Genomic DNA, 27,977 nt, shown 5'->3' with positions numbered 1-27,977 from the left:
GCTCTTCATCACTGCAGATTTACACTGATGGAACAGCTGAAGTTGTGTCAGTGCCACAGAGAGTTCCTCAAGCATCCCCTTGTCCCTGCCTTTCACAGGTTTTGGGTTAGATGTTCTAAATTACATTGTTTGGGTTTCTTGTTGGGCTCATTGTTTGTCAAATCACCTCTTCTTCCAAAGCATTAGAAGAAGTGTAGATGGCTGGCACAAGAAGACACAGGTTCTGCTTGTCCCCTGCTCTGCTGTGAACTTGCAGGCTGCAGAATTCCAGATGGAACCCAGAGCATGAGTGCAGGAGGGTGCTTAAATCTGACACCTCTGCTTCACATTAAACAAATGTCTCATAACCTATGGATATGAATCCAGGAGTTAGGCAAGAAAAAGCTGACATCTGTGCATGTTGAGGAGTTTACACTTTAGGATTCCACCCATCCCACTCTCTCCCCTTTCCCCTCCAGTTAAGGAGAACTGGGAGGGTCCCTGTCCATACAATGTAGTCAATATTCTCTTTAAATCTCTATCCATTCTAGCCTATTTTATTATTTATAAAAGTAAAGGTTTGTCTGACTCAACTCCCTACAACATCTCCAAAGTTTGGTTCTGAGGCTTGTCAAACATGGTTCTGGTGTCACTCACAGAGGGTTGGAGAAAAACTCACATTTTCCAGCCCCCAGGGCACCTCTGGATGTGTTTTGAGCTGGACCAAGCAGCTGGACAGGTGCAAATATTGCCTCAAGAATCAACAACTCTCTACCTTTGGTAGCTTCACCATGCAACAGGAAAAGAGTGACCTCCTGGGGCCACACTGGAGCACTTTCATTACTGTGCTTTTTTTTTTTTCTGCTATGAAGACCAGGAGGGACAATATTTAAGTACACAGACTTTCAGTCTGATCATTGTTAGGGCAATCATTTTAGTTTCAGAAAAAATTAACATCATATCACTTGGAAAACAGTCCTGGTAGGGAAACTTACATTCTCCTTTCTGCTTCATCCTGAATTGTCAGAGTCTCTTCTTCAGAGGAGGAGGAGGAGGAGGAGCTGTCACTTGCACTGTGAAACAATCAAACCATACTAATTAACCCTGTTCTAGCTGAGCGTTGGCTCTTGGTCATTTCTAAGATGCAAATTTAGAAAATGAGGAAAAAGAGAGAGATACTTCCAGGGAAGATCTACTGGATGTTATGGAGAGTCCTTCACACTATTACTCTAGCAAAAAGAAAATTCAAATATTCAAGCAACTAGAACAAAATGTTTACCTGTTTATTACCTAGTTGCTGTTTATTAGCTACAAGGTTTCTCCTTATGACAGAGGTGTGAAAGAACATTTTTAAAGTTACATCTCATTGCATGACATTCAGCAAGGTTTTGTTTCTCACTTTTATTACTTGTTTCTCACTCCCAATAAAGCCAGGAGTTACCTTTGTTCCTCTTCAGGGACTGTCACTGGCTTTGGTGGCTCAGCATCTCTCAAATCTATGAACACAGTTGCACGTTCTGGCAGGTCCTGGAAACTCATCCTGCCCATCCTCAGAGAACTTGGTGGGGATGACAGCAAGGCAGCATCCCTACACACAGAAAACACATCTCAGCACATCCTCTGCCTTATCCACCCAAGGAAACCTGCAGGGAGTGCCTCAGGATCAAAACTGGACTGAGAAAGAAGCTCTGTGCTTGGCTGCCACACAGATTCCAACTCTGCTTCTGCCTGCAATCAGAATTCCAGGATTCAGCTTCCCCCAGCAGCACAGATCACAGGCAGGATGAAGAGGGATATTTAGTTCTCAAAATGTGACACCACCAAATTGTTCTGGAGAACAAAGGCAGGCACCAGAGAGATCACAACTTTTAACATCTCAGTGTAAGAACGAGTTCCCCTTTCCTCTCTGCCTCTTCTGGCAATTCCATTTCATCTTCCCAGGCATACAAAGTGCAAATCATCCTAGTGGCTCAGCCTGCTCTGGCAATGAGGGTATTTCCCACCTTCCTCTCCACTCTTTCACTCATTATTTCCTCTGTGCTGCCACCATTGATGTTGCTCCCTCTGAACAGCCTGAAAATGCTTTTCCTTCACACAGAAACCTCCAAGAAGCACTGACATCTCCACTGATACCCACAGAAAACCATCCTGTGTATTTTTGCTCAATTGAGGTACCAGTAAAAGAAATTAGTAGCCTAAATGACAAAAAAAGCTGAGCAGGATAATTGGCTTAGCCTCATTTTCCTGCCTTTCCCATTTATCCCAAGAGCCTGGTAAGGTTTAGACAAAGGTTGATAGAGAATGCCAAGGTGTTTGTCATCAAAGGGAAATGAAGGATTCCAATTCCAGTATCAGCTTCCTGCAAGGCTACAGAGATAAACCCCTGTGGAAGACCAGGAGTTGCCCAGTATCCATTCTGGCAGCCAGGATTAGCTGGGATATGTGACAGAAAAGGACTCACTGATTGTCCTGCTGTCCCTGGAGGGAGCAGAGCTTGGCTGGTGGCCTCTCACAGGGAGGGGACACTGCCCTGGGCTGCCTGGCACACAGCTCTCCCAGCCTTTCCATGAGCTCCTCTTCACACTTCCTCCTGAAGGCCTCTGTGGAAGAGCAACAAAATAATCATCAGTTGTGATCTTCTGCCATGAAATCACCCAATATTCCCCATATTCACATTGTTCCTGTTCCTAGAGCCTGGCAGCAGGGGAAGGATAAAGATAATATTGTAACTGGCTTGTCTGGCCCATGGCAGGCTGTGAAGCACTGGCTTCAGGCTGAGAAACCCAGATGAAATCTTGAGGGAAGCTAATTAAACATGTTTTAGAAGCATTTAAAAACCCCACTATGATTTCTGCATTCAGAATTATGCTGCAGGGAATAACTTAAATACAGGAACCTGAGTTTTATTTATTTTTATGCACTTTCAACTAGTGACATTACCATAATCTGCTGGGAAGAAAGCAACTTCTGCACGAGTTTTATCTCCCTGCTGCTCCAGCTCCTCAAGATTCTTGTCTACATTCCACTTTTCAAATGTCTGAAAGACAAGAGAAACGTGATGGAAAGTTGACTCCCAAAAGACCACCCCTAATTTCAGTGCCAGCTTGCTTTCAGCAGCTCCAGAGGAAGTGCTGTAAGGAAAGAAATGCATTTATTACATCCCTTCAGACACTGCATCCCTCCAGCTGCTTCAGCTGCTTCTGCTGAGGCTCCTTCTCTGAGAATCACGAACCCTTTTGATAGGACTTCAAAAGATCACTGGAGACAGTGGAACAGATTAAAAAGTGGCCTGACACAAGGCCAAGCATGTGCATTCTGATCCTGAATAATGTGAGAACTTCTCACTGCCACCCACAGGAGAAGGACTTGTGGCTCTTCAGCTCTTTGAGATCAGCCTTTTCCTCCCCCTCCAGTTTCTGAGCAGGGTAAATTCCCATTGCTGTGGGTACAGTCAGTATCAGATGATATCTCACAGCTGCTCACCCCAGGCTGAAGAGAGGATCCTTTATTTCCTTGCTCTGAATTCCTGGCTGAGGGCACACTCACCTGACTCAGGTGCAAGAGGCTGCCATCAGAGTCTACATGCATTTAAACCACTCATTGCTTTCCCCTCTGAATATTATTTATAATAATTTATATAAACTGAAGTTTTAATGAAAAGAATCCACACCCATGTGAAATATTACCAGAAATACAAAGTGCTTATGAGTTTTATTGAAAGGAAGGGGGCTGTGAGTCGTGACAATGACACCACTGCCACAAACATGCATTTAACACAACCACTCATGGCCTTTAAAAAAGAAGAAGCAGCCTCCAAACCCAGCAGTTTCACCTTGTAAAACCTCCAGCATCTGCCCCTCTTGTTGAAGAGAAGGTTCTCCCTCCTTCCTGAGCAATAAATCTTCACACATATCTGAACCTTGATTAGATCTATTCTAACACTGCAGCACTGGTTTAAGTTCCAGAAGGTCCAGAAGAAATGGAAGTGAAGGTTTGCACAATTCCATTTCTAATACAGAAAGGAACTTAAGAAAAAAAAAATCAAATTAACTGATAGGAATCAAGAAGAAACTGTATATTAGGTTTAGCCACTTGACACAAACTGAGGTGCCTGGCTGAGCTGGGGAGCAACAACCCCTTTCAAATGAAAGTGAGAACACACTGAGCCTCTCAGAACTCACCCCAAAGCACCAGACTTCAGCTCACTGAAGTCACTGGCATCAAACAGGCTCTGAAAGGCAAGTAGTGCTTCCTGAATTAACAGAGACTGAATTCTGTGAGGTGAGCTGGGAATTACATCCAGACCCACTTGAAAAAGATGTCCTTCAATGATGCAGCACAATTTAACTCACAGGCCAGCAGCTGCATGATTTGCCTGGACTGGAACTGCTCTAACATCAAAAAGTTCATTTCTGTGAATACATGAAAGGGGAAGGGAAACATCTGTACTCTGACCTGTGGAAAGCTTTGAACAGAAAGATCAGGACCTGTTCTGTGCTGATTAAGTTCTAATGAACTTAAAAATCAGTACAGGCAGATCTGTAACTCAGTGCTGAAGAAAACCACCCCTGACTCTGAGCCACATTCCAGCTAACACTGAGCTGCTCATCCCACCTGCCTTAGGTGGGTGAGATTTAGGACTTCAGGAACAACCCTAAACCCCTCCTCACCTCCAGCACCCCACTGGAAGGCCAGGAAAGCTCCCTGGTTTAATGCAATTCTGCCTGGGACCTGAAAAACTTCTTGCCTTCCCAGGGACAGATGCTATGGTTGGCTTCCCTAACAGTTCATGGACCTTGCTGCAGATCCATTTCCATGGGGGTTTGTGTGTGTGTGCATCAGCTCTTTTGGAAAATAGCCAGAATTTGACCATCATTTCCATAGTTCCTAATGAAAGTTTTATTTATGCTCTGAGCACTCAGAGCTAAGCTGTATTTTGCAATTTCTTGTGGAATCTTTGGTAGTAAAGTTGTATTCTCTGGTATGATTTGTTATGCTCTCCTGAATTTCTGATGCTTAGCAGACAAATATCACCTTGATTAGCTGTGCTTTTTCCTGACAATTACTTGAATCTAACAAAGTAACCCAAATAATCTGTATTTTCTGACTTCAGCCTTATGGGCCATGACCAGCTTGATCTCCTTAGTCATTCTTGAATCTCTCCTGTGTTCCTTTCTTACATTAAGAAGGGACATGGAAGTTCTAGCAGGCTGAATGTGCATCTCCTTTGAACACAAGTAAAGATGGTATTAAACTGAACTCCTTGAACTGGGAAACCCTGGGAAATCCAGTGCTCTAGAGTATTTGGGGAGTATGTTACAAGATAAGTTTGGGCATTATTTCACAAAAATAAAATTTAAAATAGCAGCTTTGTGCTTAGGTTAAGTCCTTTCAGAGTAGTTGTGGCCTTGACTACTCACCTAATTTCCTTGTACCTTTTGTTTCTAGCAGTAATTTTTCCTATGTCTAAGTTGGTTATCTGCAGCAGCTTTTGCCATGGTTTGGACTTGCTCTGGGACAGCTTTTGGTACCTGTGTAGCACCCAGCCCTGTGGAGTGTCAAACTGGGACCTCAGCTGCTCACTGCAGTGGGGTTATGCAGGCACTGCACTGTGCCCCAGCCCACCTGCACATTATTATTTTATTTCTGGCATATTTCTTTTATAAGGGCCACTTGCCTGCAGTGACAAATGGATCACTTCTCCAAGATGCTCAGCTGAGGAGGTTTCTGCCTTTGCAAATCTTCCTAGGCTGCTGTTGATGCCATGAGAGGGAGGCCTGACATCCTGCTTTGGGGATGGCTCCACAAGGATCTTGGACAGTATCTTTGTCTCTATCAGCTTTTTTCTCTCCTCTTTACTGTACAGCTCTTGCACACACACTGCTGTGTTAGGCCAGGAGTTTGCTCCTTCCTTGGCCTGTGTCCTGCCCATTTCTTTCTCCTCAAGGTGATCTGTGGAATCTGAGGGACACTCTTCAAGAACAACTCTCTTTTGGCTTGGCATTTCTTCAGTCTGGCTGGCAGGTTCAGGAGCCTCATTTTTAATCATTTGTACATCTTCTTCTGCAATGATTTGGGCACCATCTGTTTTTTCCTGAAAGTCAAAACTTTCCAGGTCTTCGTTCCAGATCTCCCATGGAAGTCTTTCTGTCTCCTGGATTTGCTACAGGTAGAGAAAGCACAAACACAGAGAAAGTCAATCTCCCTGAGCTTTGGAAGAGGATAAAAAACCAAAACAGAGTAATTGGAAGGCAACAGCTCCAACTCAGACACCATATGGAAACAACCCACACCACATCCCTCATGGAAAACAGTGAGGCTGTTTACTTTCCAAAAACTTTGATTTCAGGAACTGCTAAACATCCTTTAAATTACTTTTTCTTACATGTGCTCATTATTCCAATCCAAACCATACTGTGATTTCATGGATTTATCTTCACTGAGGAAACAATGTGATTATTTTATCCCAGAAAGCTGTTCAAAGAGTAAACTTCATACTTTTCCTCTTTCCTGCACTGTCCTAATTCATTTTCTGGACACATAAAATGATTGCACAGGAATTAGAGCACAGGAAAGAAAAACAGTAAAGGGACAATAAAAACTACCAAGAGATGGGACAAAAAAGGTCCAAAATCTCAAGAACAGAGAAAACTTTAAAGGGCCACTGCAAAAAGAGAAAAAAGGTTATATTTTCTAGTGAGAGGAAATACTGAGGACAAAACTTTTCCTGTTCAGACAAATAGGTGAGACATCAGCAGCTGCTCACACTGGGGACAGCCAGAAGAGAGGGGTGACAGGACAGCCCACACACAACAGTCCCAACCTGCTCCTGGGAGTCTTCCAGGGAAAACATCATCAGTTCCTCTGACAGGTCTGGAATTAAGTTGGGCAGGTCCCGCTGGAAGATGAAAAGCTCCTCATCACTCTCACAATCAGACTGCAAACAGAAAAAAACAGAGAAATTCAACAGGAGACTGCAATGCTCACTGATATTGGAATATCTGGTTTGCAGTGACAGCTCCCATGTTGGCACCTCTTGAAGTGCAGAGACAAGAAGTTTCCTTGCAGTCACACCTTTGCTAGACAGTCTGGTAACCCAAGAGTCACCAACCCCACATTTCAGCAAGCTCCAAATGTAAAAAACATGTAAAACATCAAATTCCCATGGAGGCTGATGACAAACATCCTGCTGAGAAAAGCAATGGAGAGTGTGGGAAGTTCTCTATCTCCCAAGTGATTCTCTGCACTGCCTCATTCACCATCAGAGAGGCAGGAGCAGAGCTGCTCAATATTTACAAGAGCCTGGAGTGCCAGGACAAGGGGGAATGGGTTCCCACTGCCAGAGGGCAGGGCTGGATGGGATCTTGGGAATTAGGAATTGTTCCCTGGGAGGGTGGGCAGGCCCTGGCACAGGGTGCCCAGAGCAGCTGGGGCTGCCCCTGCATCCCTGGCAGTGCCCAAGGCCAGGCTGGGCAGGGCTGGGAGCAGCCTGGGACAGTGGGAGGTGTCCCTGCCATGGCAGGGGTGGAACTCAATAAGCTTTGAGATCCCTCAGCCCAAATCATTCTGGGATTCTCAGGGACTGGAAAGGCAAGGCCTCACCAGGCAAAGCCCAGTCCCACAGCACCCATGAGGAACAAGCAGGACAGAGCAGGGGGAGCAACCAGCCTGAGGCACAGCTCCAGATCCTTGGGCAGTATTGCAGTGATGAGGCTGGGCAGAGATCAAGACTGAAAACTTTCAATTCACAGGTGAAAGTCTGGCTCAGGCAGGACCATAACTAGAAACCAAAACTCCCCTAACATAGCCCAGAGAGGGAGTGAAGGGCCAGAGCTGAGGTGAGGCCAGGCAGGGCCATGAAGGCTTTTCATTGCCCTGATTCCTGTTCAGAATGCAAACAGCATCTGGGTTTGGTTGGGCAGCATTTAAATAGCTCTGAAAAATCCCTTTTTTAAACATCAGATATGCATTGGAGATGAATCCTTATGCATGGACACCAAAAGGAGATTAAGCACCTCCTCAGCAGTCAGGACACAGCTTTCCTGCTTGTCCCTTTGTTTTGCAAGTGTGCATTTTTGGGAATTCACACTGCAGAGAATCCTCTCTGGTGTCATTAACACAAACCCAACTGCAACAGAACATCTTTCCTCTTAATAAATTGCATTTCAGGGTAATGGAAGGGCTTCAGGGCATAAACCCTGTTTGTGAGTGCCATTTTTGGAGGTGGGAGCAGAGCACGTTCAGGTGACAGCTCTTGGATGCACAAATGGATCTTTCCCACTGGAAACTCCTCGGACAAAGGTGCAGCCCTGGAACTGCAGCCTCAGCAGGACAGGGATTACACAACCAGATCTTCTGAATGCAAATGAAGTGCCAGACAGATTGCCTCAGTTCCTTCTGCAGGAAATCTTTTCCATGTGGGATAGAAACAGAGAATTTGGAGATTGTAAAGAGTGAAAAAATTTTTCAGCATGATTTGGGGTTATTCAATGGTGTTTGGACCCAAAATCTGAAGATGCTCCTCTGCCTTAGCCTGGTTGTAATTTACTCAACAAGAAAACCTACAAATAATTTCAGTGTTGGGCCTTCATCTGTACTACAGAGACACATGTTAACAGGCAAGGGTTGTTGTAAATAATTAAAACAGTGTGGGTAGAGGGAACTCAGAACAGTGAGGGAATGTGGCTTGTCCAGCATGACAGTGACAGATCCAGGTGCAGAACCCAAGTCATGGAATCCCCATAAACATTTTATCCAGCAGCTCATACTGCTTTGGATAATTGATTAATAATAAATAATAAATACAAATTAAATAATAATTAATTAATATAAAAATTAAATAATAATAAAGAATAAATAAATACCCCCTGGAGGCATTTCTGGCTCTTTCACATCTCACAATCTCCCCTGTACCATTAATGGCTACAATAAGTTGGGATAAAATACATCCTTTCTGTGTTCAAAATGTTTTTCAACTATATACATGTTTGAAAATTAACACAATGTTCTGATTTGGACAAAATGCCACTAATAATCAAATCTTGAGACACATTACACCCTCATAAAAGTCGATGCCAGAGCATCTTGGACTAGAGAGGAGCACCAGAGCAATGCTGTCCTGTGAGCAGAGATTTCAGCAGCCAAGAACAGCCTGGCCCAGACCCAGCAAGTGAAAAACCTGCACCAGTGAACACTGCAAAACACCTCTCAGTCTCACACCTCATATGAAAAGGTTTCTGCAATTATGCTTCTTTGGCAGGTAAAAAGCACAAAAAAGCAACATGTCTTGTGGAGAACCAGCCTCAAGTACATAATAATCCATGATATCATGGAATACCAGCATGGTTTGGGCTGGGAAGGGACCTCAAAGCCCATCTTTTCCCAGCCCTGCCATGGCAGGGACACCTCCCACTGTCCCAGGTGCTCCAAGCCCTGCCCAGCCTGGCCTTGGGCACTGCCAGGGATCCAGGGGCAGCCCCAGCTGCTCTGGGCACCCTGGGCCAGGGCCTGCCCACCCTCCCAGGGAACAATTCCTAATTCCCAATATCCCATCCAGCCCTGCCCTCTGGCAGTGGGAGCCATTCCCTGTGTCCTGTCCCTCCATGCCTTGTCCCCAGTCCCTCTCCAGCTCTCCTGGAGCCTCTTTAGGCCCTGCAAGGCCACAATGAGATCACCCCAAAGCTTCTCCTCTCCAGGCTGAACAATCCCAGTTGTCTCAGCCTGGCTCCCAGCAGAGCTGCTCCATCCCTCTGATCATCCTGGAGCCTCCTCTGGACTGGATCCAGCAGCTCCAAGTCTGTGCTGGGCCCCAGGGCTGGAGGCAGCTCTGCAGGTGGGGCAGAATCCAAAGAATACAGGGAGAGGAGGTAGCAATTCCACTCTGATAATTAAGGATAATCCAGAGGGCTGTGGATTAACACACAGTGTTCTATAGTCAGGACAGGCAGCCCACCCAGGATAGCACACCAGCCACCCCAAAATGCCTGATAAGGTCACCTGCTCTTGCTTTTGGGAGATTTTTTTCCATGATCCAGAGAGAAGAAAGGCAGAATTTCAGTGCTTACTGTGGAGGAGTCGGAGTCCAGGGATGGGAGCTGGTCCTTCACTGCAGCAAGGATGGATCCCCACTGGAATGTCCTGTCCCCCTGCACAGGAGCTGCAGGAGGCTCAGCTGCAAGTTCTGCATCCTCCCTTGGTGCTTCTGAGGCCATTGGGACAGCTTCCTTTCAAGCAGAGGAAAGATGAGCTTAAGGACACCTCTCCAAACATGAGATAACATCAGTGCAAAACAAGGACAAAGTGTGTGAGGAATTGCCAGCACTTCCAGCAGGAAATGTTAAAATTCTGCATTTTTGGAGCTATTCCTTTGCACCTGAGTTCAGAAAGGGCTGAGAGTTGTCTGCCCTACTCACCACACACACCCCAGGGCAGTTTGGCCCCTCATTTATAAAGAAATTTTTGCCCTTTAGGGCATCCTTTAGGACATGTGGCTGCATCCTTTTGGGTATGTGGCTGCATCCTTTTGAGCATGTGGTTAGCAGCCTTTAGGACATGTGGCTAGCAGCCTTTAGGGCACCCTTTTGGGCATGTGGCTAGAGCATCCTTTAGGGCATCCTTTAGGGCATGTGGGAAGCATCCTTTAGGGCATCCTTTAGGGCATGTCACTGCATCCTCTTGGGCATGTGGCTAGCATCCTTTAGGGCATCCTTTAGGGCATGTGCTCAGCATCCTTTTGGGCATGTGGCTGCATCCTTTTGGGCATGTGGCTAGCATCCCTTTGGGTATGTGGCTAGCATCCTCTTGGGTATCCTTTTGGGCATGTGGCTGCACCCTTTAGGGCATGTGGGAAGCATCCTTTAGGGCATCCTTTTAGGTATGTAGCTAGCATACTTTTGGGCATGTGGTTAGCATTCTTTTGGGTATGTAGCTAGCATCCTTTAGGGCATCCTTTTGGGCATGTGGCTGCATCATTTTGAGCTTGTGGCTAGCATCCTTTAGGGTATCCTTTTGGGCATGTGGCTGCATCATTTTGAGCTTGTGGCTAGCACCCTTTAGGGCATGTGGCTAGCATCCTCTTGGGTATCCTTTAGGGCATGTGGATAGCATCCTTTAGGGCATGTGCCCAGCATCCCTTTGGGCATGTGCCCAGCATCCTGTTGGGCATGTGGCTGCTCCTGTGAGCCAACATGAGCTTTGTAGGTGTAACAGAGCTGGTTGGAGAGACTGACACCTCTCGCCGTGTCTGCCCCTTCCCGTTGCTTCTCAAGATGAGAGATTTTTGTGGCTCCTCTAAAGGCACTAACATTTCATTCAGCCCACTGGGGTGCCTTTTTATGCTCACAGCAAGCTGATGCAAGGGCAGAAAGGCTTCAGCCACAGCCTGAAAGGTTTCATTTCAGTTTGTTGAGCGGAACGGAGTTATTTGAAAAATACTGAAAATCCTCCAAGGCAAAAAGGAACATCCATGGTGGAAAATGTCACATTTCCAATGAGCTGGGGAACCTGTTTAGGTAGAGGTGAGGGAGTAAAATGGTGAATGGGGGTGAATTGTAGAAGAAAGGTGAGTGCCACCCTGAAATTCCAGAAGTTTTCAGTTGACTTTGAACAGCTGCTTCCCAACACAACGGGGCTTTGGTGTGGAACAGAGAGCAGTAAAATAAACCAGCAGGAACCCAGCTGCCTGTGTCCCACGTGAGAAATGGAAAGGAAAAGTAGCCCTTTCCCAAAAACAGCTGGGATGGGCATTCCTGGGATGCTGTAGGCTCCAAGGACAAGCTTGGTGCTCACCAGCCTAGAGTGAGGTTGTCCTGTGTCACCATGATGTTTTCTGAAAAATCCTCTTTGCCCAGGATTTTCTCCTGGGAAGCTGAGAAGCCTCAGAGAGGAATGAAAACAACAATTATCTGATGGCTGCTCCTGTGTTTGCTGCTTTGGAATGTGGCTTGGACATTGTTTACCAACAATGTGTGAATGTTTGATTGGTTCCATGGGAATTGTTTTAATTTAATGACCAATCATGGTCCAGTTGTGTTGAGGCTCTGAGGAGCCACAGGTTTTTATTATCATTCTTGTGAAGCCTTCTGATGTATCCTTTCTGTATTTCTTTAGTATAGTTTTAGTATAGCATTCTTTTAACATAATATATCATATCATATCATAAAATAATAAATCAGCCTTCTGAGAACATGGACTCAAATTCTCATCTCTCACCTGGTCCTGGGGACCCTCACAAACACCACAGTCCTGCAGCAAGATTGCAAGGCCAGAACCCAGATTGCTCCAAACCCCATCCAAACTGGCCTGGGACACTTCAGGGATGGGGCAGCCACAGCTGCTCTGGACAACCTGTGGCAGATTTTACCACCCTTATTGTAAAAAACTCCTTATGTCAATTAAATGTTGTCACCAAAACCAAGTAAGCTGTGCCAGCCTTTCCTCCAGGCCGCTGGAAATCCACGATCCCAGCAGGCAGAGTGGTTTACATGCTGTGGGCAAATCCTTCCAATGCATCAATATTTCAATAATTTTGAGTCACTGCCTGCTAAAATAAGTTATTTAAAATAATCCATACTCCAGTGTAGTGTACAGGCAGCATTGCCCTTCAAAGCAAGTTGCTGCTCTTCAGAAGAGCCTTTATAAATAAACAAACCAACAAGAGCATTGCTCAGGTCACCAGCAGCAAAAACTTCCCTGAGTTCCCCTTGTTTCAGTCCTGGATAAGTTTTCACTGGCAATTTTGTGTTGTGAGCTTTAAGGTTTTGACTAATTTGGCTTTCTGTTTATTAATGGTTCAGTATTTAAAAACTAAACTCCCAAACATGAGGTGGAAAATGGTAATAACACAACCCTACATGAAGGGTTCTTTGTATTAAGCAGAGCCCTGTTTGCAATTCCCTGCTAGTGTTTTTCTCAGAGGCAATAAATGAAAGAAATATGTCTTTTTAAATTTTATAAAACTCAGAAAAATGGTTTTAAACAGCTTTTCCTCACCTTCTATAATTATTTATTTTCAAACAGTCCTTCAGGGTAATGTTCCGTTTTCTTATTTCACACTCCTTTTTCTCATAAATGAACCATCACTTCAATAAATCATTATGAAAACAGAGACTAACACAAACCCTGAAAGGTTGAAAGATTTATGTAACACATTTATGTTTTCCATTTTCTCATTCTGGTACTCCACTGCTAAAGCTAAGCTAATAAAAGCTGCTATTAATATTTCTTGTTGCCTGGCAACCACTGAGAGGGAGTAATAGCTTTAGCTAGAAAAATAGATGACCGATAAGGAAAAATTCAATTCTTTTATTATCTCAAGGGAAAATGGGCTTTTACTGGAACATTATGATGTACGAGTGTGAAGTTGAATACAAAGGGTATTTTTTCAGTTGTTTTTCTATTTTTAATGAACATTATTTTACCTTCACAAACTCGTTTAAGGCATTTGCCCCACCTACTTGTGAGCTTAATTTAGCAACACCCACACACTCTTCTGGCTCTAAGTATCTGTTGGCATTTTCACTTGGAAGCCCCTTCCCTCCTTGCCTCCCCCCGAGCTGCAGGGCTTGGTCATCAAATTTCACTCCAGGTCAGAAGGTGGGAGACAAGATCCCCAACCAAAGAGTAAATAGTTCTTGTGTGTGTTCAGAACTGGCTTGCTCAGAGGAAGGGGCTTGTGTGGACAGGTGTTTTCTGAAGTTTGAGGTGTGCTGGCTGTGCTCAGGGAGAGCAGGAGCCACTGCTGGTGCTGGGGGTGCCAGGGCAGGGCCTGTGGGCAGGGTGGGCATGGATCCCTCTGGGAACACCAGGGCTGGGCATGAACAGATCAAAAACAGCCCTGGGAGGAGGATTTGCTGGGTGAGAGCTGGACATGTGTGTGTGTGCCCAGAAACCCCCAAGCCCTGGGCTGATCCCCCAGTGCGGGCAGCAGCACAAGGGGGTTCTGCCCCTCTCAGGTGAGACCCCACCTGCAGAGCTGTCCCAGCCCTGGCCCAGCACAGGAGGGACCTGGAGCTGCTGCAGAGAGCCCAGAGGAGGCACCAGAGATGCTCCAAGGGCTGGAACCCCTCTGCTCTGGAGCCAGGCTGGGAGAGCTGGGGGTGCTCACCTGGAGAAGAGAAGGATCCAAAAGACCTCAGAGCTCCTTCCAGGGCCTAAAGGAGCCTATAAAAAATATGAGGGTGAACTTTTTGTCAGGACTTGTAGCAATAGGACAAGTGGGAAAAATTTCAAAGTGAGAGTTGGTTTAAATTAGATATAAGGAAGAAGTTTTTTTCAGTGAGGGTGGGCAGGCCCTGGCACAGGTGCCCAGAGCAGCTGTTGCTGCCCCTGGATCCCTGGCAGTGCCCAAGGCCAGGCTGGACAGGGCTTGGAGCAGCCTGGGACAGTGGAAGGTGTCCCTGCCATGGCAGGGGGTGGCACTGGATGACCTTTAAAGGTCCATTCCAACCCAAACAATTCTACAATTCCATGAACACAGGTCCTGTTTTGTGTGGGAGGTCCTCCCTGAGTTTCCCTGTCATCCTGGACACCAGCAGAAGCTCCCTGTGGAGCAGCAGCCCCTCTTTTCTCAGGGCTGAGGCAGCTCCTGCCTGGTGCCTTGCCAAGGGAGAGAGCTGGGGGATGTGGGTCACTCTCAGAGAACAGCAGAGCTTGTGAGGACTGGGCTGTGCAGGAGGGCAGGGAACCTGAGGAACCTGGGTGGTTGTGTGGTTGGACTTCAGGTTCACTTGTGGGTATCCCATTTCTGAGATCTGAGTAAGCAGGGTGTCATGACACTCTTTTCACACAAGGGAACTGTTGTGACAGCTGAGAAGCAAAGCAGATGTGGGCCTTGCTGGGTAATGAAAGAATTTCTCCCTGAACAAGGGAAAAGAATAAGACAAGGTGTCACTTGAACTGGCAGGGGGTGACTGTCACCTGCTAGGGTGGGAATCTCACATGGGAATTTGCCTTTTTTGCTGGAAACCCCTCACAGCCACCTCCCTGCAGGAGAACTCCTCATCAGGAGATCCCTTCCAACCCAAACCATCCCAGGAGTCCCAGAGCAGGGGGATGCAGGAGAGCCTTCAGCTGTGCTCTTACCCACAGCACCACATCAAACCTGCAGGAAGGGCCCTGTGGTGCCCTGTGAGGGCTGCCCTAGAACAGAGCTAAAGAATAAAGCAGGGATTTATTCAAAGGATCTCTTCAATGGATCCACCTTGGGCAGCACCAGAGCCCAGCCAGGGCTGCACCCAAGATGAACCAAAATGGCCCCAAAATGCACGGCCGGGCACGGGGTCTCTCCCTGGGATCAGCTCTGCTCCATTTGCATCTTGCAGTTCATTGTCCCATTCCAGCTTTAGCCCCTGCAGTCCCACCCTGCTTGTTTTTCTCTCTCCAGCCCACGGTGTTTGTGCTCTGGGGCTGAGATTTGGGTCATTTGTCCTTGGTGCCCAGCTGGAGCAGGAATTGTTTTGTCTCCCAGTTCTGTGCAGAGAGCTCACCATCCCTCATATGAAACCCAGACCCACACACTAAAGCAGCACAGAATCTGGAAAATAGAAAAGCTAAAACCTGAGGCATCACCTGCACAGTGAACCAATGTGTGTGTGTGTGTGTGTGTGTGTGTGTATTTAAGCCTGGCTGCAGAATTGTCTCTGCTGGCTGTGCCCCTTTGGTTTTAGGCTGCAAACTGGGTCCTTATCTCCCCATACTCATCTCTTGGCCAGAAGCCAGTAGGTCCCATCCCGAGGTGCACCTGCTGCTTTCAATGAACCAGCAGCTCTTCTTCACTGTTTGCATTCCCCCTTTTAACTCTTCCATGAAAATTCAGCTCCCTAAACTTTCCTTTCCTCTCCCTGAGTTGGTCCCTCTCTCTCTCTGATAAGCCAGTACCCTGGGGACAGTCCCAGCATGGAAAGTTCCTTATCAGCCATACAATCCTTGGGGAGGGCACAGAGTGAAACAGTCCCTCTTGTTCCTTCCTCAGCTGCCTTCCTCTGGTGACACGATTTGCTTTGCTTTCACAGCACTTTCAGATAGCCCTGACTGCACTTAAAGCTGCGCTTAAACAAACTCACATGGAGCTCAAATAAATGTGTTCAAGGAATGGGATGGATCTTTTTCAAGATCTGATTCTGATCTCAGGTGTGTTGGTCTCTAGTGCACAGACATGCAGGTGGATGTCTGTTTTTAGACCAGTTTTAACCCTTTAGGTTTAGGCCATGTCCACCTTTGGGGTGATTTTTTTTCCTCCTTCTTAGCAAAAAATCCCACTTCAGCAATTTTCCTGGGTGAGGTTAAAAATCCATTTTACCCCCATCAAAAAATCCTGCAAATGAGAACGTGCAACATGCTTTTCAAATGAACTAGAAATTTGGAAGAGAGTTTCTCTGGAGTCTGGGATGTGGCTTTAGGGAAGGAGTGTCCCAGCATGGGCAATTCCCCATTTCCTGATGGGGGATTTGCCAACTCAGCCCCAGGAGCTGGAATCCCTCTGCTCTGGAGCCAGGCTGGGAGAGCTGGGGGTGCTCACCTGGAGAAGAGAAGGATCCAAAAGACCTCAGAGCCCCTTCCAGGGCCTAAAGGAGCCTTATAAAAATATTGGGATATACTTTTAGACTTATATATTGGAATATTACCAATATAGCTGGACGGGACGTGCCTGAGCTTGTCTGGGCCTTGGTGCTGAACCAAATACTGGCACTGTGGTGTTTGACCCCACAGACACTTTTGGCTGCTGGGTGTGTGGTGTTTGACCCCACAGACACTTTTGGCTGGCTGGGTGTGTGGTGTTTCACCCCACAGACACTTTTGGCTGCTGGGTGTGTGGTGTTTGACCCCACAGACACTTTTGGCTGCTGGGTGTGTGGTGTTTCACCCCACAGACACTTTTGGCTGCTGGGTGTGTGGTGTTTGACCCCACAGACACTTTTGGCTGCTGGGTGTGTGGTGTTTCACCCCACAGACACTTTTGGCTGCTGGGTGTGTGGTGTTTCACCCCACAGACACTTTTGCCTGCCTGGGTGCTGCAGTTGGCACTGGGGACAAGTCCAGGCCTGCAGGAGCTCTGGTGGTGCTGGGATGGAGCTTCCCCCCATAACAGGGGCTGCTCCTCAGGTTTCCCTCTGGCAGAGAAGCTTTGAGGCCATGGTGAAGGAAAGGAGTCGGTTCTGATGGAGGCTTTGGATCCAGAGCTTTATTCTGGCCCTCAGGCCTCTGAATGCAGCACCAGCTCCCACAGAACTCCCTGAGCCCGTGGCTGCTGCTCCTTTGAACCCCGGGCAGAGGGCAGGGAAGGGGCAGGGAGCCACCAAGCAGGGACAGGAGGGGAGGGACAAAGGGACAAAGGACACCTGGATGGCCCAGTGCCCCCAGGGGTAGAGGGCATCCTGTGACTCTGCCAATCACTCAATGCCCTTCTGGAATGCCAGGACTGACAGACAGTGCTGGGAGGGGTCAGGGAGGGAAAGGAGAGGAGACTGACACACCTGGGAGGGAATTATCAGGGGAGGGACCCGGGGTTCTGGGGTAAACCCTGACATCACAACACAACATTTTCAGATAGCAATAGGACAATTGCATCAGGTCTTGTGAGGCCCGGGAGGAGGAGGAGGAGGAGGAGGCTCACTGTGAGCAGTGCCTGTGTATCAGCAATGTAATTAAAATATCAATTACACCGTGCTGACAGTGTGCCAAAGAACTGCCTCTCGTGTGTGCACTAAACTTCATCACTCCAAAGTCTCCTCACAAGACCTGACGCAGTCGTGGTGCCAAACACAACATGAGCCCGGCCTTGCTAAAGCACAGCTGAGATATTACTTTGTGCAATGGTGCCGTGCTCCAGAGCTGGTATCATGTTCTGGAAATTATCTTTTAATGTACGATTTGTATTGCTGAGAAATGTCACTTACTTTGCAGAATGTCTCACCAGCATAAAACCTAAGATTTATTCCTGTCATTTTTTTGTCTCCTCTGCCATGTTGATAATAAGAAGTCTATTTTATGTGCGTAATGCCTGTGTCAGTTTTGAAATTTGGGGTTTCGTGAAAGACAGTGGTATAAATAAAACATGATATAAATTAAAAATATAGTGGAAAATAAAATCTCTGAATTACGGGAGCAGATGAGATGAATGCAGCGTGAAGGAGGTTTGCAGAACAATATCAAATAACTCCAGTAAATATGCTCAAGGAATGGGATGGATCTTTTTTAAGATCTGATTCTGATCTCAGGTGTGTTTGTCTCTAGTGCACAGACATGCAGGTGGATGTCTGTACTTAGACCAGTTTTAACCCTTTAGGTTTAGGCCGTGTCCACCTTTGGGATTAAATTTTTTCCTCCTTTTTAGCAAAAAATCCCACTTCAGCAATTTTCCTGGGTGAGGTTGAAAATCCATTTTACCCCCATCAAAAAATCCTGCAAATGAGAACGTGCAACGTGCTTTTCAAATGAACTAGAAATTTGGAAGAGAGTTTCTCTGGAGTCTGGGATGTGGCTTTAGGGAAGGAGTGTCCCAGCATGGGCAATTCCCCATTTCCTGGTGGGGGATTTGCCAACTCAGCCCCAGGAGCTGGGGTTGGTGCCTGGATGGGCTTTTCCCCAGCCACTTGGGCTCTGGTGTACTCTGGGACCATCTCTGCTACCTTCTTCCTTCCTATCATAATTTGTAAAAGCACAGGAAGTTATGTCAGAAGTAGGCATGAGGAAAGATAAAAAATATTGACTAGATAAATAATGGTCAGAAAGTGTTGGGATTACCCTTGTTCATGCTGACTAATCTGGGGCATTGTGAAATGTCTTGCCTTTAGTTGCAGCATGAGATAAATGATGCCAGATCATCTCTGCTTAAAGACTGGTTGTCTTTGATGCAACAATTTAAGGGGTGTTTGAACCTCAGGGATCCCAATCCCTGTGGGAACAGTAGGTAAAGTGAACAATTTTGTGTTTCTGGGGTCTCTGCTTATCAGGACATGAGTTCCAGCAGCAGCCAGGAACTGCAAAATGTTCATGTGAGAGCTGCAGGCAAGATCTTCCTCCTTCCTTGAAGTGTTGGACATGGCTTAGACCAACCTAATCTGGTGGAAAATGTCCCTGTCCATGTCAGCATAGTGAAACTAGATGAGCTTTAAGGTCCTTTCCAACCCCAACCATTCTGTGATTCCTTTGCCTCTTGCTGAATGTACTCAGCCCTCTCCCAGCTGATTAACCAGAAGCTGCTTCAGCCTCCCCAAAATGCTGCTTTTGTGCCTTATTTTGTACATGTGACCCATGGCACAGGTCATCTGAGGGCTTGGTTTTGTTTGGGTCACACAGAGGAAAACAGAGGCATTTCCAGGCAGGGATAATCCCCCAGGCACGTGTCCCTGCACCTTCTCCTGCCTCCCATTCCTGCTCCTGACTGTGCCACCAAAGCTGGGCTTTCACTGCCACCTCTGGACTCACAGCAGGGCCCTCATGTGGGGAAGATGGTTCTGCCAAGGAGATGGAGCTCCCTGCATCCTCCTGCAGCTTGCACCATCTGCCCCCTTGTTTGCTGTCCCTTCTGCCCCATGTTTCTCCCCTCTTTTCTCATTTCCATGGGAATAACGAGATGGGGTGGCTGTGAGTTCAGTGCCAATGCAAAGAGCCTCCAAAAGACAAGACAAGAAGGGTTTTAATTCTCATCATAACCTCTGCCACACCATCAAGTGTTCATATTCCCATGTGTATTCACATCCCACATCATAATGTGACATAAAGTCTTCCTTGAAGTGCATCAGGAAGCTGTAAACAGAATAATTTTTTGCCACTTTTTAACCAGCATCACCTGTGACACAAGAAAACCCAAAGTAGCATGTCTGGCAACTTTTGCCATCCATCTTGTGCATTTTGATCAATGTTGCAGCCCATCTTTAATTGCCCTTATCCCTTAGATCAATCATATTTATCTCACAGCTGTCACTGGCCTCCCCTTTGCACAGGGTGCATTACCCTGCTCCAGCCATCACTCACTGCCCCACGCAAGGAGGGGCTGTGGAACTTTGAGGTTCATTCCCAGTCCCATGTGTGCTTTGCTTGCCATTTCCATTTCCAAACTTTTCCAGAAGTTTCAGCCCCAAATGGCCTTGCAGTGACTGGTGTTGGTTCCATTCCTGCCTGGGGCAGGAGAGCACAAAAGGATGGAAATTTCCACGGCTTTTGTTTCAGCTGTAGAAGTTATGATGACTGTTCAGTGCTGTAGGTGTGTGCACGTTGAGTGAGTCTCTTTGTATTATTTCAATGGGAGCCGTTTTTAGAGGCAAATAACAGAAAGTGCTTACAATAAAAATAATGGGCTGTAACAGGCTTTGTTATGCAATGAGGAGATCAAAGAGCCACATCAGCCACTCGGCCGAGCCCGGAGTGACAGGAGGAATGGTCCCTAATTGGTAGGTAACATTTCCTCAGCTGCTAACTAGAAATGGTAATCCCAGCCCTTTCAGAGGAGTTTTCCCCTGCCAGTGGCCTCGGTGGGGTTTGCTGTGAGTGTGAGTGATGGTGAGAGGGAGGGAGAGCACAAACAGCAATCCTGAGGCAGATTTCCCTTCCTTCAACAAACACTCCCCATCTCCACCTGCCTGTTGGGTGTGAATCTGGCAAGGTCCAGCTGCCAAATTCAGACCCCACCCCAGAGGACTGAAAGCTCTGAAAGTGGGAAGCACACCCTGGGAAAAGCTCTGGCAGCCCCTGCTTCTGAGTGGTACAGGCTGAACCACTTCACATCCCCATAGCCCTGAGAAATCAAAGTTATCATTTAAATGAAGAGTGCTACTTGAGTCCTGCCTCTGTGAAGAGGTGTGGGATGCAATGTCAAGAGAAATTATAATGATTGCTACAGATGCAGCTTGTCAAAGAAAGAGAAAAATATTTCTGCATCTGATGCATGGCAGCGAGCCAGTTGGTAATGTTATATGTCCGAGTGTTCCACTCAGGCTCTGCTGGCAGGAAAACATTCCTTAATGTTCTGCCTGGCTGTTCCATTTGTCTCCCAGCTCTGCAGAATCCCATTAGGAACCTTCAGTTTCCACCGTGGAAATTGTTTGGTCTCTGCTGAGGGCAGGGGGGATTGCTGCAATCCCTCAGCACCCACAGCAATTGCCAGCTGTGTTTCTCACTTAGCCCTGCTGCTCTGGGCATTCCTCACCAGGGATCAGCTGTCCTGGAAGCTGCAGCAGGCAGCTGTGGGACACCAGGGTGCTGCTGGAGGGAGTGGGATCTGCTCCCTTTTCCCAGGGCTGGCCCCAATGTGTTTTTGTCCAAAGCCTGGGTATGAATTTGGAGTTAAAGAGCCCAAAGGTGGGTATGAGTGACCAACATGGGCAGTCCTGTGCCACCAGGACTGTCCCACCATGGTTTCCCCCATGGACACCTGTCTGGTCCCTGTGGAAAAGGGCAGCAGGGCAAGTGGAGCTGATGGAAGTGGCAAACTGGGAGGAACGTTCCTTCTCCTTGTGCTCCTCCTGAGGCAGAGCTGGATGAAATCAGGGCACTTTGAGGTGTTGCCACCAAAAAAGGGACTAGCAAAGTGTCAGGGAGTGGCTGCCCTGAACCAGGACATTTTCTGTAGAGGAGAAGTGGTTTTTACCAATCTCTTCCTTTCTTGATGTTATTTGCAAACACAAGAAAAAGCAGTGATTAAAGACTCGTGCACCTCATGACTTGTGGGGGTCTCTCCAGGTTCTGTTCTCCTGGATGCTCTGTTGTTTATGGTTTTGCATTAACAATGCTGAATGTAGGCAGTGAGGGATAAAACTGGAGGGTGACACAAAGAAATTGGACATATTTGGGACAGGAGAAAGGAAATTCATAGAGATGTAAGCACAGGAGGGAAATGGACTGCAAGATTGCAAAGGCAGTTTCTTCAGAGTTGATAAATGTGGAATTAATGCATCTTGAGGAGAAAAATATTCACTATTCATAAAGCTTGCAGTGCTCTGGACTGACTGCCAGAAAGAACCTCAGAAAACCTTGCGCAGGGATAGAGGACAGGAGAAACTCAGGGAGGGGGGTGATTTGCAGAGTTGTACACTCTGTACTGTGTTGGTCATCCCCTCTCAGGCAAGAGGGAGAAAAGGGAGGCTCAAAGAATAGAAACAGAAATTATTATGGGTATGGAAAGATCTCTGCAATGGCAGATGCTCAGTTTAAGAGGGAGGCAAATAAAGTAATTGAAAGCATAAAAGTGCATGGAATACACAAGTGAAAGCAGCTACATCAGGAAACTTCATGGGAATTGAGATTTGGAATTTCAGAGCAATAAAAGGGAATACTTTTGCCCACACAGGCAAGGATAAACACTGTGACTTGCTAAGAGTAAGGGTGAAAATGAAAATGCCAAAGAGATATTTTTTCAATGCTTATGGACCTACCAAAAACATGGGGAGTTGCTGTAGCAGATGTTAAAATGTGTGTTGGTGGAGAGGTGGAGATAGTTATACATAATAAATCCAGAGCTGATTTCTGGCTGGAATTCATGTGAAGCTGGGAGCACCAAGTCCCATCTCAGCTGTATTGTGTCTCATTCCAGGGAAGGTGGGGTGGAATGGGACCATCTCTGCTTTGGGCTCCTGGGAGCACCTTACATGTCCTGGTTTTCCAATAGAATATTGTTTAAAACCAGTGGCTGAATCATCTCTGGCTCCATTGTGACAAAGAAATGCAAGCAATGAGTTGTTTCCCTGTGCACCCAAACCCTGGATCCTCTTTTCCTTGACAGGGTAGGGGCAGGGATTTGGGCACATTCCCAAATTAAACCTTATAGTATTAATAACTCCTTATTACTCAAAACATTTCTCATCAACATCACCTTCTCTAGCATAGACACAAGGTCTGTCCCAATACCTTTTTTCCAGTTCTCATTGCTGCCAACCCCTTGGAACAGAGCAGCCTTCCTAAATCACCTCTTTGAAGGTGCACTTTCCACATGGGCCTGGCATGCACTGATGCCTCAGGTTTCAGCTTTTATATTTTCAGATTCTGTGCTACTTCAGTGTGTGGATCTGGGCTTCATATGATGGGATGGTGAGCTCTGTGCACAGAGCAGGGAGACAAAACAATTCCTGCTCCAGCTGGGCACCAAGGACAAATGACCCAAATCTCAGCCCAAGAGCACAAACACCGTGGGCTGGAGAGAGAAAAACAAGCAGGGTGGGAGTGCAGGGGCTAAAGCTGGAATGGGACAATGAACTGCAAGATGCAAATGGAGCAGAACTGATCCCAGGGACAGACCCTGTGCCCGGCCGTGCATTTTGGGGCCATTTTGGTTCATCTTGGGTGCAGCCCTGGCTGGGCTCTTGTGCTGCCCAAGGTGGATCCATGGAGGAGATGCTTTGAATAAATCCCTGCTTTATTCTTTAGCTCTGTTCAGTCTCTGCTCTAGGGCAGCCTTACAAGGCATCAGCACCTGCAGGACTGGCCTCTGGAAGAGCCCAGCTTTAATTGTTAGCACAGGTTTTGTGCTCTTGGTGCAACACATCCATCTGCCCCTGCCAACCCACCTGCTCCACCACAGAGGGTTTCTGCCCAGTGCTGGAGACAATCCCTCACACAGCTCCAAGTTTCACACTGGTTGAGATTTTCATAGCAGATTTCCAGTTCTAAATCAGTTCTCTGTGTCTGTCCTAGAGACTCTCAGATAATTTCAGCCTATGTTTTATAGCAGCAGTCTGCAGACTGTTTGCATTGATCTGGGGGAGGAGGAGGCACATTTACCTGCAGGAAAATCACTTCCCTTGCAAAATGAGTTCTGTCAACTTTCACATTCCTCTTGAGCTGAACCAACAACATCCAGTTCTGGTGAGAGAAGAAAATGGGATAGCTGGGACACAGTCCCTGCCCAGCTGTCCCCCACACAACCCAAAGCTGGGATCACTAACTGAAGTTGAAGGATAGAAACATCTGTACTTATGTGTCCTCCTGTTGCCTCCTTCCCATCAGCTCACCAAGAGGACCCAGCACTTCTTGCTCAGCTTTGCCCTCCTCAGGGGGTTCATTTCTTCCTCATCATCTGCCTGTTCCACCAGAATTTCAGCCCCCTCATGGAGGCCAGGAGATGCTCTACAGCATCTACAGAGAATCTGAGAGTTGTCCAAAAATTAAACCCAAACAGCAGAGACCAAGACAGAAAAAAAAGGGAGTTAAATCCTTCCAGTAAAGCAAATACTGAATTGTTGGAGTCCTGCTTGTGCCAGGAATCCCTACAGCCTGTTCCAAGAACATCACAAGGTGGATTAGACATCCCTGTCCCACCTGGGGTATGGCTGATTTTGAAAGTCCTTCTTTTATATGTAGTTCTGCCATGGCTATGCTGGTTTACAAGGCAGAAATGCAGTTCCTGGAGGGCTGGAAGCCCAAGTTCAGCACAAAGCATTTTAACCCTGGTGAGGAGACTGTATTGATGCCAAGTGGAAGAACAGTTCCACTGCTAAGCAGCATGAGCTGAACATTTCCCCTGCTCACCCTGTGGCTCCTTGTTTTACAGTCAAGATCTGTAAAATTAATCTGCTTGTGGAAGGGCTCCCGTGTGGAATTCTGCCAGCAATTCCAGCAAGTGGGACTTCTATTAAAAGTGCTTTTTCTCTGGCTTCTCACAGTCACAGAACATTGATGAAATGAGACCTGATAGAGCCTCCCTGCTGTGGATTTCCAAGGAATTTGGTGGAAAAGAGCCTGGATCTGCTAGGATCACACACAGCTGTTTTCAGGGCTGGTTTGTGTGTGCCTGTCTGTGCACGTGGCTGTTGTGCACTGATTTCAGGCCTGCACAGGAGAACTTCTCTCTGTGCCAATCCTGCCTTTTGACTTTATGCTTTGCATCTTACGCCTCAAAAATCCAGGACTAAATTGAGGCCCCTTTGACAATTTGGATTTCCTGATCCATAATGGTTGATGGGAGCTGGAATTCTCCTGAGTGACAGTTTGCTTCATTCCCTTTTGCTTTGCTTTCTCACTGAAGTAGAAAAGTCATACACAGTACAATGGCTTTAGTGCAGTCAGCAGCATTTCAGCCATGCTGATTTATTTGAGCCATTCACCGAGAAGTTCTGCCCTGCTCTGGAAGTGCTGGTGCCCGTGGATTTCATGTTGATTTTTTACTTTTGCTCATGAGTGGTCAAAGGTTTTAGTTATTACAAGCAGTTTTTTGCTGTTGTGTTCCCTGGGTGATGCTGGGCTCAGTTATCCAGCTGTGCTTGGAGGATGCATGGGTGGAAGTGGATCTGGCTGGAGGTTACTGCAATTGGGACTGGGGCTCTTGCAGTGATTTTTAATCATGTTCCATTGTATTTACATTCCTGCAGTGCTTGTGTTGTTGTTGCCCCATGATCACTATAAATAGGTGTGAGGAAACAGCCAGTAACATCTTTAGCACCCAATCAATCACTTGGCACACTGAGATGCCTGTACACCATGAATAATAACAACTGGCCCTCAGTTATAGCTCACACTGAAGGTTCACCAGGGGCAAATTAGAGGAATAACTGCAATTATGGCTGTAGCAAGATGGCTTCTTTGTAGTCCATCATCTACAGTAATTTAAAATCATGGATCATTAAAATCAATACATGTTACAGACCTTAGGAGCTCACGCACACGTGTCAGTCCTGTCAAAGCTGGCAGCCAAAGTTACAGGGCACAGCATTAGCTCAGGGAAGGTTGGACTTACTCTTTCCTCTAAGAGACTTTTTCCTGGTTTGCTTCTTCCCTGTGTTTATCACTGAATAGGAATGCAAGTGTTTCGTCGTAGTGGTTTTAGTTTGCCAATTTGAGATTTTGCAAACTTTGAGATTTCCTGGCCAATGAACCAATGAGTGTGGTGGGTTCAGTGCTGGCCAATCCCCAGTGCACTCACTCCCTGCTGTGAAATAGGATTAGGAGAAAGGCAAAGCAGGCTCAAAACTTTAAAAGTGTATAAAGAAAAATTTATTAACAGTGACTAAAAGAAAGAGTAATAAGAATCAGAACAAAACCTTTGAGACGCTTCTCCTCCCTCCAAAACCTTTTCTTTCCCACCGACAAGGTAAAGAAACAAAACCTAAAATTTCAGTCAGTTTACCACCTCTAGAATAGTCTTTCTTCAGTTCACTTAGGGAGAGAAGTCCTTCTTCTTAATGTCATGGAGACTTCTCCACAAGAAGAAACCAGTTCTCTTGTGGCTGTCCATTTTTCACAAATAACAGCTGCCCGTGGAAATCTGCAATTGTGAAGTCCCTCCCCTCCCATTTCCACATATAGATAATCATAGAATCATTTGGGTTGGAAAAGACCTCTAAGACCATCAAGTCCAATCATTAACATGGCACTGCCATGCCCACCACTAACCCATGTCCCAAAGCTCCTCATCTTTATGGTTTTTGAACACTTGCAGGGATGGTGATTCCAACATTTCCCTGGACAGCTTGTTCTCATGCTTGACTTCCCTTTCAGTGAAGAAATTCTTCCTCCTGTCCAACCTGTACCTCCCCTAGTGCCTGAGGATGTTTCTTCACCATGGGGAAACTGAGGCCACCTGTCCCTGGAGAGAGGAAAGAAGGAGAAATCCCCTGCCCTGGTGGAAATTGGGCCAGAGGCACTGAGTACAGACAGGGCCCTTCCTGAGTTATGATAGAGTCCTTAGAAAAAAAATTCACACTGAAAAAACCAGGGTTTTCAGCCAAAGTCAAGCATAAGATTCTCAAGTGTAGGGCAGTGTCAGTGTTTACTGTAGACTATAAAAATACTAAGTACTGAGCCTGGGTATTTTGTTAGAAGCATTCCAAAGGTGTAAAACACCACATAAATAATCCAGCTTTGTGGAGTGGTACCCAGGGTGGGCCTGAATGGGTCCCCCAGGTTTCTTTCACAGTCAGAAGCTCTCCTGGAGGGTGATTCATTGAACTGTCTGAAATCCCTTCTCTGGGATGAAGCAAATGTCTCTGCAGGGATTTGAGGAGGACCAGACCCCCAGCTCAGACACATTAACCCACATTTTGGGAGTCTGTGTTTGCACACATGGTAATTTTTCCAGTAAGAGTTTCCTGTTGGAACTGAAGGTTAGTAAAAAATACATTCTGCCTTAGCAACACACTGAAGAGATCTGAGGAGATGTGAACATGGCAAGGAACAGGTGGAGTTGGGAGTGAAATCCTGATGCTCAGAGGGCAAGGCAGTGGTGGAGTGGGATGAGCAGGGCCTGAGGTGCAGGACGGAAGGGGCTGAAGGGACAGAGGAGAGCTGTGATTTGCAACCTCTTCACCTGATACACAAGAAAGGAACTTCATAGAATCATGGAACACTGGGACAACATTTGCCAGCTTCCAGTCAGCTGGCATCTCTCTGGATTCCCAAGACTGCTCAAAAATCAGTGAGAGAGGTTTTGTGATGACATCAGCAGCAATTTGAGGATTCTCCCACAAATTTCAGCAGGCCCCGTGGATTGATTGGAGCAGCCAATCCTGCACAATTCCAGATCAGCTGGGAGCTGATCATTCCCACAGTCCTGATCCTCCAGCTCCAGGCACTGACACCCCCTTGGTCCATCACCTGTGTTGAAGACAGAGGCAAAGAAAGCATCAAACACCTCTGCCTTGTCCATGTCCCTGCTTGTGAGGGGACATCATCACCCCCATCCTGGAATCCACTGATGGCATTTCTACACTGCCTTTTGCCATTAATACAGTTGAAACATCTTGGCAGCATTCCTGCTGGTATCACATGAGGGACATTCCTGGGTGCATCATCCCCTGCAGCATCGACTGCAAAGGCAAAGCAGCAGCACACGACCCTGCAGCTGTGCAGCCAGGGAGGTTTCCTGAATTCACCTTGTGTTTCTCAAGGGCTGGGACAGCCAAGAGCCTTGTCCATGATATAAACACAGACAGAAGACCTTTCTCCTTTTTAATGCCTTTAATAAAAGTGATCAGCTCGAGTGGGAAGAACCAACGGGTCCGTGCTCACGCCGCCGCTGCTCCCAGGAGTGACTCAGAAGAGGAGGAAGAAAAGGGCAGCTTTGTCCACTGGTC

At 46.8% G+C, this 27,977-nt stretch overlaps 2 protein-coding genes across 2 annotated transcripts in view; one reads left to right on the top strand and one right to left on the bottom strand.

Annotated features, from left to right (window-relative positions):
- Positions 1-27,977, top strand: part of TOX2 (TOX high mobility group box family member 2) — a 188,902-nt gene that overhangs the window by 109,984 nt on the left and 50,941 nt on the right. The gene's annotated exons all lie outside the window — the stretch shown is intronic.
- On the bottom strand, positions 158-10,190 carry LOC139599561 (dynein axonemal assembly factor 8-like). The gene is made up of 8 exons (XM_071446904.1): positions 10,044-10,190; positions 6,803-6,916; positions 5,657-6,142; positions 2,920-3,016; positions 2,441-2,579; positions 1,421-1,567; positions 975-1,052; positions 158-257 (listed from the first exon to the last, which is right to left on the bottom strand). The coding sequence occupies exons 1-8, from the start codon at positions 10,188-10,190 to the stop codon at positions 158-160; spliced, it is 1,308 nt and encodes a 435-aa protein (XP_071303005.1).

The sequence above is a fragment of the Agelaius tricolor genome, unplaced genomic scaffold (genome assembly GCF_023055355.1).
Source record: "Agelaius tricolor isolate 1412-34295 unplaced genomic scaffold, bAgeTri1.0.p SCAF_23, whole genome shotgun sequence".
Taxonomy (NCBI): Eukaryota; Metazoa; Chordata; class Aves; order Passeriformes; family Icteridae; genus Agelaius; species Agelaius tricolor.
Note: the sequence above shows the minus strand (reverse complement) of the source record. Positions and strands in the feature narration are given on the sequence as shown.

Bases quoted from the DNA above. Each gene is read 5' to 3' on its own strand.
- LOC139599561 (XM_071446904.1), bottom strand. From the start codon at position 10,190: ATGGCCTCAGAAGCACCAAGGGAGGATGCAGAACTTGCAGCTGAGCCT. The intron at 6,917-10,043 runs GTAAGCACTGAA...TTCTGTTTGCAG, and splicing joins TGGACTCCGACTCCTCCACA to TCTGATTGTGAGAGTGATGA. The intron at 6,143-6,802 runs GTTGGGACTGTT...CTCTACCTGTAG, and splicing joins TGGAAGACTCCCAGGAGCAG to CAAATCCAGGAGACAGAAAG.